This window comes from Agelaius phoeniceus, chromosome 3 (genome assembly GCF_051311805.1).
Source record: "Agelaius phoeniceus isolate bAgePho1 chromosome 3, bAgePho1.hap1, whole genome shotgun sequence".
In the NCBI taxonomy this organism is placed as follows: domain Eukaryota; kingdom Metazoa; phylum Chordata; class Aves; order Passeriformes; family Icteridae; genus Agelaius; species Agelaius phoeniceus.
Window position 1 is genome coordinate 14,513,536 of NC_135267.1, and position 13,371 is coordinate 14,526,906.

At 34.8% G+C, this 13,371-nt stretch overlaps 1 protein-coding gene across 8 annotated transcripts in view; it reads left to right on the forward strand.

Moving 5' to 3' along the window:
- MAP3K7 (mitogen-activated protein kinase kinase kinase 7) overlaps window positions 1-13,121 on the forward strand; it is a 48,838-nt gene extending 35,717 nt beyond the window's left edge. For 5 of the 8 annotated variants that reach the window (XM_054628767.2, XM_077174751.1, XM_077174752.1 and 2 more), the window contains 5 exons: window positions 4,423-4,531; window positions 6,411-6,497; window positions 7,306-7,367; window positions 7,908-8,023; window positions 10,061-13,121. In XM_054628767.2, coding sequence (XP_054484742.1) covers window positions 4,423-4,531; window positions 6,411-6,497; window positions 7,306-7,367; window positions 7,908-8,023; window positions 10,061-10,241 — 555 coding nt within the window. In that variant the 3' untranslated portion in view covers window positions 10,242-13,121. The remainder of the gene's footprint in view (window positions 1-4,422; window positions 4,532-6,410; window positions 6,498-7,305; window positions 7,368-7,907; window positions 8,024-10,060) is intronic. The other 3 variants (XM_054628762.2, XM_054628764.2, XM_054628766.2) reach the window with 1 other exon arrangement.
- Window positions 13,122-13,371: the final 250 nt, after the last annotated feature.

Below are 13,371 nucleotides of genomic sequence, written 5' to 3' on the forward strand. Positions count from 1 at the left end.
ACTTAAGGGAAAAAATTAAGTGACAATACATCAGTTATACCAAATTGTGCTGATTGATGTATGAATATATTTAATTAGAGCTTTTTTATTTAAAAGTTTTCATTCTGTTCATTTTAATGAATGGTTGATATTTCAAATTTTCATCATTTGCTTCTTATCTTAATAACTATTATTATAATCTTTATTTGAAAGCTGTTCTACTGCTTGTATGGGTGTTCTAGCTAAATTGTCATTGTGAACAGAAGGATACAGAAATTTTGTTTTATGTTTAGCTCACCAATATCTCCTGTGGGTCTGTAGAAGTAGAGTCATATTTTACTTTCTTCTGATAGTGTGCATATTGGAAATGTAAGTGGAAGAATTACAATTGTCTGTTGCTATCCTGCAGTTTCTTTGGAAACATGGTGAAATCTGGAAAACATAATATTTTAACACACATGAAAAATTCAGTTTCAAAGATATTTTTGCACTGTCCATATAAACAAATAATGAATTTTTATCCCCTTTTTGATGTGAAGAGAGATAGAGGAGTCTGCTGAAACTAATGGTAACTTTTGATGTACACATGCTTGTATATTAAAAAAATTGGAAAACAATGAAGAAACAGAGCACAGTGTAATTATGGCTAAAGACTTAAGATTAATCTTTATGGGTTTCTATACATCTGGATCTCAGTGCCTTGATTTTTTATTAAAAATTTTGAGCTGCCATCCATATAAGCAATCTACGAGCCAAAGCAGAAAAAGCATCTGAGTGATATAGCTCTGGTGAGTTTATCCAATCTCCCCATATGCACTATACCATATCTAGAGTATCCTTTCTAATGTGAAAATCCCCTTCCCCTCCCTCCCTTCATTGCAAACATCCTTCTTCCCCTAATTCCATTCTCCCTTACACCCACTCTGAGGCACAGCCTTCTTCACCAAGCAGCCATGGCCCCTCTGCTCCCTCACCCAGGCCATGAAAGGCTCTATCCCACTCAAAATTGAAGGATTGCCATGGTGCCTCTTCTCTGGCTTTTAACTATTTGACACAGTAAAACGGATCAGAAATATTTTTACTGAATGTATTTTTCCTGAAAATTGCTGCTGTGTCTATAGAAAATGGTTCTGTTGCTACTACGGGTTTTTAATTAGAAAGGTTTTTCCAATTCAGAATGGAATTTTTCTTAAGGTGAAGGAAAACACAAGGCTTGTATATAAACAAATACATATATTTATATTTTTAATTAATATTTTTATATATGGGTGCTTACCTGAAAGGGGTAGTCCAAGACTCTTGGTCCTGTGTACCTCTTTGTCTGTTTTCATTTGACCACCTTGTATGTTTTATGATTGTATGTCTATTTTATGTCTGTGTGCTCTTGGAAGATTTTTTCGTGTGGCTTGTATGGCTGACAATTACTATGCTTATGTTGTTGAGACACTTAAGGTGCTTGACAGTATTGCTCTTACTGGTGTTCTCAACAGCAGACAGTAATAGTGCTTTGCAGAGGGTTTTACTACTCAGCATCAACAGTTTAGATAGGAAATTTGCTAGGTCAAGGGTTTTCCATCTTTGGATCAGCTGTTTGCATGATTTGGTGTTGAGAACACGTGTTCAGGTCTGAATTTTCACAGATTTTAGCACTTGGAGACCTTAGACTGGTCCTTACTCCAAGTGACATAAACATCACTGATGCAACTGTCTCTTCTAAAATCAAATGCTACATTTTCATTTGTTTCTGTCTATATACTGTGATTCTCTGTTAATTTCTCTCTTTTTCTGGAGTGGAATTGTTTCTTCTGCCTATTTCTCTGTACATGCATTTTGAAACATTTTAGTGTGTCATCTGTCTGGTGCTATTGCTCTTGCCTAAACACCTTTACAACATAGAAACATGCAGCCTCTTAACTGCAATGACTAATATTTTTGGGGATTTGAAGGAACACAGCAAATTGCCATTAATACTGCATGCAGTGTTTACAAAATTTCATGTTTTATATGGATACTGAGAAACATATCTGGCATAATGATCCAAGATCTGCAGGTTGTGATCTGATGCTCAGTGTGGTATCCATCTCCTTGCCTATGTGTCTTTTGTTGGTTTGGATGTTTTGTACTCATCTTTCACAGTACTACCATAAACACCAAAACTACCTGCTTCCTCTTTTAAGCATTGTTTTGTTTTGTTTTGGCATTGTTGGTTTTTGGGGGAGAGGGGGTGTTGTAACTGTTGCAGGGCCTTCATAACTTTTACAGTTTACTTTGAAGTGAAAAAAATTACTGTATTAAAGAAAGCCATGTGCTGATGTGAACAGTTAAGAAGCAAGGTCAGAATGTACATGCCCACATGTACATGCAAACTAAGTGGGATAATTTGGGGATCTGATATTACACAGATGAGTCATTCTGTCCATGAGATTGTGAAATTTGTCACAGATGCACATTTGGGTTTTTTTCTCCCCTTTCTCACAGCAAGATAAAATTCACAGTTGAGATGAAGAAACAGGACTAGTAATGATGATTTCTTTAAATCATGTTGCCTGTTTAAATTAAGCTTCAGGGAAGATTATTACTCAGAGTATGCCTGCTTTTCAAGACTGTAAGTGTTTGAGAAATGGCAGCTAAGAATGCCATGAGGGTTTGACCACCTGGCAAAGATGATTTGAGAGTAACCTGCTAGCAAGTCTGGAGGAAGCAAGGATGAAGGGGTAGCAGAAATTCATTGCTAAAGTCCATACAATGGACTTTACCTGTCAGAGGGGCTGCCATGCAGGTGGCCTAAAGCATCTCACTCGACAAACACTCAAACACTGTAATCTAACCAGTGTTCAGCTTGGGAAGCTTCCCTTAGGCTTTGTAGTGCTTCTTAGATATACTTCAGATGTGATTCCTTCATTTCTACATCTACTGAATTTCATGTAAATAAAGGTATCAAAGAAATGTGGTTTTGGTTGGCGGACCAAAACAATCTGGTAAAGCACTGAGAAGTTACTGTAACTAGAGTATTTCTCAGGTGCCCTTCACTATCCACTATAGTTACTCAACTAATCTCTTTTTGCTTAAAGGGCCTTCATGCTGTTACAAGTGCTTTCTCTATCTTCTAATCTTTTACATCAGCAGGGTGTGTTTATCATTCATGTTTGAGGACACTAACAGTAAGTTCAGCAACTTAAATCTTACTTAATGTCAACAAAGACTCCAACACAAAAGATTTTTCAAAATGTCTGATGCCATCATCTTGATAATATCCATCAGATTATTTCTATGTTTTATTGTCTTGTTTCTAGATAATAACATAAAACACAAAATGCTTAATAAACATCACAGAAGAAAGAGTATGCATTTGAAATAATGGATGTTTCAGTGTGTATAATCTTGTTATTCTTTGGATCATTACTGGGCCAGAATCCTGAATTTTAAAGCTTAAATTAAAGTAGGATATTTGGAAATAAAGTCATAAAGAAATATAGTTTCTAGTTAATGTATATTTGAGTGCTTATTTTGAAAAATTGAGTCATTTAATGAATCATTTCATGATAAATACACCATCCTGAAAATAGTTGTATTTTAATAGCATCTTTCCTTTTACTTCATATTTTTCTGAGAAACTTGCTGGGGCTTATAGTCTTAAATCCATTACTGTGTTAATTTAATGTCACTGAGGGGGTATGTGAAATAGAAACATATATATTGTAAATAACATTTCTGAAAAAGCAGCTTAGGAGAATAATGAAATCTGTATTATGTTTTTGTGCTTTGGTAAACAAAAAGACTGGAGGAGTCAAACAGTACATGAAAAAACAACCTTCAGAATTTTGGTTTAGTTCTTAAACTGCTTCATGAGGGAGCATGTACTCATTTTCTGATTGATGTGCTTCAATTGACTGATCCTTTTGATTTCTTTTTTCACATTTTCTGAAGATTAATCACATAACCTCTGAGTTAACAAAAGACCCAGAAGAAAACTGTAGATTAATACATGGTAGTCTAGTGCAGCTACTAAGCTGTATTCCTTTTATTGAGTGTAGTTCATTCATTAATTAAACGTTGGAAACAAACTTCATTTCCTCTTTATGTTACAGAGCTGCTAGATTTCGCTGAACAATGGTGCAAAAATCACTAGACATATTGTCATGATTTTCTATAAAGATCTTGAACACACTGTTCAGCATTGCTTTTTGTTATGCTGAATAGCAAAATTGTATCAATTTTCTTTTGCACAGTAAAGGAGAAATGGGGATGAAATTATCCCTGCAATGCATGTAAAGTTGACCAAACCATCAGGAGAGCATTCAGGGTAAAAGCTTGGGGAGGGAAAGGGGAAAGTATTTTTAAGGAGGATTATAGGTTCATATTTCTTCAACTTTTTTCCTTTTTAATGAACTTCTCAAAAAATCTTCTGTTAACTTGTCGTTTTGTTATATTTTGTCATTTCAGGAGAGTAGAAACAGCAGTAGATCATCTAGTCCTAGTGTGAGAATGATCACTACCTCGGGACCAACCTCTGAAAAGCCAACACGTAATCCATGGACACCAGATGATGCAGGTAATCCTTTGTTTATTGTGTAAATTTTTTGCCTGTAAAAAATTTAAATATTTATTTGATTGTGGTATGGGGTGTGTGCTCAGACATTAATAAAAATAAGCAATGAAGATCATTATTTTTTTAAGTTCTGCTTAAATCTAATCATTACATTACTGCCTTGTTTTTCACATACACTGTAAGAATACTTATTTATAGATAGGTAAATTACATAAACTTGTAAACATTTTGCTTGTAAGAAAGCCCTGTAAATTGCAGTGATAATAATACTTAATGAGTATCTTATTAGCCGTCGTTTTTTAGTGTGGTTTTGGAGAATTAGGGGAATAGACATCTTAGAACATTTTAGTCTTGTCCAGTTGTATTTTCAGTGCACATATAAAGATTTCATTGCCCTGACATCTGGAATTAAATGTTATGTAGGTGAGTATCATCTGGAGTAGGTTACTCCTGTTAACCACCTCTTGTAATTTTGCTTATGCAGGATATAGCATTTTGTGCACACAAAATTGCTGGTTTTAAATGCACTAACACGTCTGTAGAAACATTGTAAATACTTCTACTGTAGCATCACTGCTCTTTTGTTATAAAATAAGATAAAGAATGAAGATAATTGAGTTTGATTTTAAAAGTCATAATGTATTCTGTTATGAAAAGAACCAGTACTGGAATGCAGGAAAAAATGGATCCCCACAAATTCAGTTTTGGGTATAAATAAAAATTACATTTTTGATACCGAAATGTACATGTTGAATCTTAAAACCATCTTTAGTCTCAAGATGGTACTTCAGAGTGCCTCAAATGCTGTAATCTTTTTCTTATGATATTTTCATCTTGATGATCAGACTCTTTTCCTGTAACCAACTGCAAAATGGAAACTCGTGTGATGACTGACTCTTGCACAAGCATATGTATATATACATAAATATGTATGTATATTTACACACTTGCATTTTACTGAATATAAGGTGATTATGTAAGATGTACTTTTCTTTTTTCCCTGTGTTAGTGGGAGGACAGCACACTCTTGTGTTTTGCTTCCCTATTTTCTTCTTTATGTCCTTTGTTGCTTTGCCTGACCACAAGTCAGTGCCTTGTCACTCATAACTTTCCCAAGCCCTTGCCCACTGCTGCAGCCCACCCTGGGCCCTCTTGTGCAGCATGGACCCTGAGTTGCTTTAGGCAGTGAGCACTAATGGGAATTGCTGCCTTGCACTGGAAGCAAGCTCTTACCCAGTCAAGAGTTCATTGGGAACCAAAAGCTGCAAATCATAAGCCAGTGCAACAAAAGTTTGTGCCAAGTTTTTGGTCTTAAATGCAGCACAGCACTGGAGCTAATAGTCAAGTTTGTTTTCTGGCCCACAGAAAATGGTCACCTTATACTCAGGTAAACACAGAATGTGCCATATGTATATTTTTTCTTGTTAGGTTTATGTAGGCCGTGCACAAAGAATTGTTCAAATTTCTGAGGAGAGAAATAATTTTGGTTTTCTGTAAAAGATGCTATGTTTTTAATTTTATGAAGCAAAGTGATAAAACAAGGATGCAGCCGTATCTGGTCAATCAAGGAGAATTTGCAGTAGTACTGGGACGCGGTGCTGAAACCCTTGGGAATGTCACCTGAAGCATTGACATGTATTGATGTATATTTGAAGCGTTGCAATTCATTGTCGCAATATCCGTATATGGCAATAGTCTAATGCAGGGAAGGACTTCTCATGTTGATTGCATTTAAGATACCGTGGTGATTAAGTCTCTGGTTTTAGGGTTGTTTTCTTTTTCTTTTTCCTTTTTGTTTTTACCACCTTCCAGTTTCCTTACAAGCATACACTTAACCACTTTTTCTCCATTCCCACCCTCTTATTTCTGTTTCCTTTTGAAGCTGCTCTTGGAAATAGCATAGTCTTTGAGGGCAACACCTTAGTTTCTCTACCACGACTGCTCTGTGGCAGGTGCTTTTGGGGTATGGGTAAGCAGCCCCTTTTTTTTCCCACCTACCCTCCTCCATATAATCCTCTAGTAGCAATTATGCGGCTGTAAAATCAGTAGTTTCTCCATGTGTCTTTACTCCTGTGTCTCTTAAAGCTTAACAGTAACCTTGTGATCCCCAGATTGTGGGCTACTGAAAGATAAGAATGCAGAAACATACTAAATCTGGAATGAAAGCTCTAGAGAAATCCAGAGCAACTGCAGTGTAAGGAGAGCAGCCATGCCCAGGGGACAGACCGATTATTGGGTTCTTTGCTACCCACAAAGTATATGTATGGAGCAGAGAAGATGCCCCAGAGCATGTTGTGAGGAAGATACTTAGAGACCTCACTGGGAGAGGTTTCAAATCTGAGCAGGAGGTTGTGCTTATTTTATTTTGGCAGAGCTGATTTGCACAGCTTCTAATTTTAAAATCATTAGATGCATGGGCTGGCTGGCTGATCCTTCATAAACAAGAATGAAATGGCAATTTTTTTATAAACAGAAATGATCACAAACTGTACAAAAATGTTATTTTTAAAATCTGTGTGCTGTTACATGGCTTCTAGAAATGTAGGTTGGTAACCATAATTTTTTTTTCTTGATGTGATAGACCATACTTTTGATGTTCTTAACTATCAGAAAAACAAAATGATTCATCTGCCTTGGGATTGGAACACTGCTATTTCCATCTGCTTATCCACATTCAGATTGTGTATTGTGTAATTACTTAGACTTCTTGTTTTTGCCCTGTAAGAATAGAATTAACTCTTTTTAAATACATTAAAGTTTTCTTGGTGTTTTTACAGAGACCAATGGGTCAGATAACTCCATCCCAATGGCATATCTCACATTAGATCATCAGTTACAGGTAATAAATATACAGTTTAATTAGATTCTCAAGTTTGCATTTCATTCCAACATGTGACTTTGGGGCTGCAAAATACAGTGCCACATATTTACCTGGGTTTATGTTCTGTCTAATTTTTGACCAAGGCTAAAAAAATATATTATGTAATCTGAGATTGGTTGACTCAGGTTTGATCAAGCTATTAAAAACAAGCCCTGGGAAACATGATCCCTAAAACCAAATATAAGCTGAGTTTGACTGTCAAAATAAGACATTATTTGCTTGAGTGTTACTGAATCAAATTGTTGTATACACTTTATTTTTTGTGTGTGGGATTAAATGTTGCTCTGATTTTTGTGACAAGTGTCAGATTAAAAACTTCAGATTTGAGTAAACTTTGACATCGGTGCAGTAATATTTTCCAGGGGATGGTTTAACACTTATTTTTAAATGCTTACTGGTTTTTAAAAGACTGTTATAAATACACTGCAGAGACATTCTAACACACTATTTACTAAGATATCAGTTCATTAGTCTTTTACATGTCTGATTTATTTTCAGCCTCTCGCACCATGCCCAAACTCCAAAGAATCTATGGCTGTGTTTGAACAGCACTGCAAAATGGCACAAGAATATATGAAAGTTCAGACAGAAATTGCATTGCTGTTGCAGAGGAAGTAAGTGAAATGTGTTTAACCTTTTCTGTTCTTCTATGTCTTTCCTATCCACAAAGTCTGTGTATAATAATAAAAATACATAATAAAAAGTAAATGATAGTCACTGTGACTATTATTTCTGACTTTATGAAGTAACATTTCGTAGGGCATAATTATTTTCCAACCTTAAACTCAGGAATACTGAGCTGCTCAGTACAGATGAAATATTTAGAGCAGGTAATTGAAAGTTCTAATCAATATCAAGACGACTCTTCTGGACAAGTCCTACATAAGTAGTAACAAACTTGTAATGTTTGATTTTATCATCTCAAATGAAACACCTGAACTGTTAATGAACCTTGGGATTTAATTTGCTACACTGTCCATTAAAGTATCTTCAGTTGCAATTTATAGAGAATTGTTTAGTTAACAGATTATAGCATTTTGGGTAAGATGTCAGTGTTACTCATTTTGCAGTTAGTTTTAATCATAACTCTGACTTTGGTCAAGCTCTGCATTTACCAACTGTATTATCAACATTCATCTTACATTTTTCTGCCATGGCTTGAGGACCTGATGCTTAAAAGCTGTTATGTGCCTTCTCCTTGTGTGTTGGAAATAAAGTCTTTCCTCTTGCAGTGTTTACATGTATAAGTAAAGCAGCTGCACATATTGTTGTATTAGGTCAAAAATTATTGCTGATTCAGAATCTGAGTTCATAACAAGTTCTGTTGTGTTCTGTTTCCTGATGCTGGGGACCAGTTCAGAGGTCATAGTCACGCACTAGACCAAATAATCAGCTTGTGACCCACCAGTGTCCAAGCCACTGGCAGCTGGTAGTAAGGATCTTGCCTTGGTGTTTGTGGATTAGCTAATGAGAAAAATGTGTGTACCTTTTGTACAGTAGAAATAGCATACAGAATGGGAGGAAAATGTTACTGTAAGATTGAACTCCTATCACATATTCACTTTGGGCTTAGTATTCTGTGAACAATTTGGTTTTTTAACATGTAACTAGGATTTTTAGATTTGATGAGGAGATAATGATGCTAGAGTTAATATCTTAATTTTGATTCTATTTATGTTGTCCCCAATGGTCAATAAATTATTTAAAATATATTTATTTCAAAACTGTTAATTTTCTGCTTTTAGATTCCTACTGGGTTTTTTTTTCTAGGAAGTTTGTGTTCACATTTCTTCCAAAAAGTTTTTTCTTAGTAAGAATGTAATTGTCCATAAGCATTAAAACAAAAAAAGATGTTGTGACGGATGAATTTAATGCTGGTTAAGGTAGTTATTAGTTCAAACCTCATATAATTACTAAATTTTCTTTAACTGTAATTAAAAACCATATGGCAATAATTAATTTTCTCCTTTGCTATTTTGTTGCAAAAATATTGCTGGCAGCTTTCCTTCTTGTCGCCTCATAACAAAATAGTAAAACAAACTGCCACATCAGTTTTGCAGAATAAATTATAACAAGATTATCAGTTTGTGTAGGCCTCTAAAATCTTTGCTAAAAAAACATGTTGAACACTTACAGCATCAATAATGGGAAATGCCAGTTACAGAAGTAATTTCCTTGATTCTACTTTTCCACTGCTTTAATAAGTTCAAGTCCAGATAGAAAATAGCACTTCACTAAAAAGTTACTAAAATTACTGCAATTTTGTATTTGAAGTTGCCTTTTAGAGATTTAAAATGTGCATATAGATATCTAAAATTGGAGTTGAATATATTCATGAAATTTTATGTGGCTCCTTAGGTCCTTATGTGACCTGTAAAACTACATCTGAAAGACATTATCTGAAGGACAGGTTTAGAGGCTGAGGCTCAGTCCTCAGCTGTTTTAAAGTTCAAATGTGGATTTGATTTGGAAGGGAATTTTTCCCCATTCTACATTAAAGAATAACATTCTTTTGTCAACTTCTTTTGCACAGAATATCACCAGCTGTGAGTTCAGATTGATAATCAAATACTGATTTGAAACATCTGAAGTCATCTACACACAAATGAAAATAGAACATAAATGACAGTGACTTTTTTTTCCCATTTCAGACAAGAACTAATAGCAGAACTGGACCAGGATGAAAAAGACCAGCAAAACACATCCCGTCTGGTACAAGAACATAAAAAGCTGTTAGATGAAAACAAAAGTCTCTCAACATACTATCAGCAATGCAAAAAACAATTAGAGGTCATCAGAAATCAGCAACAGAAGCGGCCAGGCACATCATGATTTCCTGGGACCTTTCGAATGAAAAATATGCACAGAAAAGACTGATTTTTTTTTTATTGTTATTATTATCCCTTATTATGACAACTCATGAGTGTTAGCTTCTTGGTGTGATCTGTACGTCTGCTACGCTTAACATCATTTAATTTTCTTTTTTCTAGGTGAAATCCAGTTCAACAGGTTAATTGAATAGAGTGAATAAACAGTGACTTGAATTAACCAATGGCCCTCAATTTAAAGCAAGAAGAGTGGCTGTTTGCATGCTCCTTGTGTGAAGGCTAGCCTAACAAGTGTTGAGGAGGCTGCTATTGTGAGAACTTACTTTTAGTTTTTGGTGTTGCCTCAGTAAGAGCAAAAAAAAAGACTTTCCTGTTTAAGAATGGTTTTGTTCCAGTGTCTCATCTCAAACTATTATTATGATGATTATTTTCATAATAAACTGAAACATGCAGCAAGCTGCAGAGGTGATATTGGCTGATCAGAGTAATTCATGATGCATTAGTGGTGCCTTTTACCTGTAGACAGTGTATTTTTCCACATGCAAAATGGTAGGCAAGCTGATGCCAGCATTCTCAGTTCAGTGCTTGATAGCCCTGCATTTTGACTAATATATTTCTTGTAGTCTTGCATTCATAAAATATTTTAAGTAAAAGGCTGTATTTTGTTTACTTTCTTGGGGTGAATGACATGCAGTTTTATTTAAATACGGGCCAAAAGTTAGGAAGGTGATCACTTTACACAATACACACTTTACACTTTATACATGGGACAGAATTGGTCCCTTGTGTAAGAGAGATATCATCAAAAATATGTAAAAGTGTGTTTCAAACTTTTAAAACTTTTGTCCCTGTATAATCTTTGAAAGAAAATTCAGAAAGAAAATTAATACACTACTTGAAATACTTGCTCCCTCTATGTTTTTGCTCCGTTATTGATTTTGTTTCAGGAGGTTTTTTTTTCTTAAAGTTATTTGATGAAAAGCATTTACCATAAATGTAAATAAGTTTGTTTTAGATAGAGTGGGGAAAGAGTGTGGGGAAATGACTTTATTTTAAATAGGAAATTATAAAATGGAGTTCAATATGAGAATAGTGGAAACTATTAAGAAAATGGGGGAAATAGCTTAGACCTCTATCAGCAATCTCAGTTATTCCACTCATTTGAACATAGCTCAGAAGAAGCTCATTACAGAATGCCTGCTGCCTTTGTGACTGAAGAATTGCATTTAATGAAGTGGAGTGGAATATGTAATGCTCAGTGTTGATATTTACCATTATTACATAGGAGAAAATAATTACTTGTTTACATAGCAGATTGATTATTTGGATTATGAATTAACTTTTAACTGGTACAAAAATGAGACACTTCTATATACAATGCTAAATTACTCCTTATATACATACATAATTTCTTGATGTTCTCAGTTACAGGCAGGGTTTTAATAACACTTGTTTGCAAAATTAAAATAGGAAATTGAAGTTTAGCTGCTGAGCCCTATAAATAAAAGAGAAGTAATCTGAAATTCGAAGTACACTAATTTCAAATGAATAGTTACTCATACCCATGAGCAGAACTTGGAAAAACCTTAAGGGGAAAAACCTCATACTATTTTCTCTTTCTCTTCCTGCCTACTTGATAAAAACCATTACTACAGTTGTACATCTGTGAACAGCAAAGAGGACGAACAACTTACTGGACATCCTGTCTTGAAAATAAATCTATTGTTGGCAAAGCTTTGGGAGTTAGAAACCTTTCCCTCATTTTATTTAAATAAAGGAAGGGTTCTCATTCCCAAAACCTTAACAGATAATTTGATTAGTTAGCTGAAACTGATATTGGGATCAACTTAAGGGCACACATATTTATAGCAAAATGTAATTGAGGGAGAAAATAACTCTAGTATTAGGAATAGCACAAGTTATCCAAAGCATTGCTGTTCACATACATCTGTCTGTCTACCAAAATGGAGACACTCAGTGATCAGCAGCTTACTTAACATATGCTGAAGCATTAAGTAGAGCAGCATAAATACTGATGCTCAACTTCAGAGGCATTGATAGTTACATACACAAAATCATTTCTCAGGACAGTTTTTACATTTTTGCTGTGTAGTACAAGAGATATGCTTAAGGTCAATCTGTTGTATGTGAAAAGTCACTTTATGGCAAGGTTTGAATAATGGAAGTGAATGCAGTGAAAAATTAATGGTACATAATACAAAAGTAATTTCTAGCAATTGTTAATGATTTTCCAGGGTTTACATCAAAAAGGGTCTCAGATTATAAAATAAGTGCTGTGCTACCATGCATTTTTGGCTTCAATCAATAGTTTGGTTTTATCACTCTTAATTTTCAAAAGAAATTTGGAGTTTGACTTTTTGCCTTCAAATTGTCCTTTTCTTAATTTTACCAAAAATTTTAAAAATACTTGCCCAGATTTCTCACTGAGGTTTTCCATATGAAAAATTTTGTTTATCATAAAAAAAAACTATAAGGGTAAAACACGGCAGCTTGGGCTAAGAAGAGTTTTAACAGCTTAACTTTCAGTGACCTTTATTGTTTTCATAAGGTTCTTGTTTTAAAGTTGTTTACAAATGTACTTTTATTCTTCTGTTAAACTGTTCAGTTAAAGCTGTTCCTCTAATAATGAAGGTGAAACATCTACTTTGGGCTGGGCACTGCCTTCTCAGAAAAGGTAACAGGCTCTGCTTTTTGTTACAGTCTGTGTTCTGTAAGATATTTTGTAATTGAAGTATGCTTCTGTATACTATGCAGTTCTTCCAAAAATGGTTTTTTAGGCTTTTTGGTTTGTTATTTTTTCTGATGAGGAGTTGAAGATTGTAATTCAAAACTTGTACATAAAATGGTGAATGATTTCATATGATTCAGGAATGAGCAGTGTGGGTTTCTGTTACAGGGTTTTACTGCTTTGTCAGGAGTCTAATTAATAAAAGCTGAGAGACTTCCACAAACATGTAGTAATGCCCCAACACTTGCCAGAGCATCCATCTCTCATGGAATCCCACACTGGGTGGAAGATAATCATCGTGCAGTTGTTCCCACTGCTGAAAAAAATTCTTTTGCTATGAGCTTGTTCCTTCCTGTATGCAGAACTAGGGTGTAGGATGAATAGT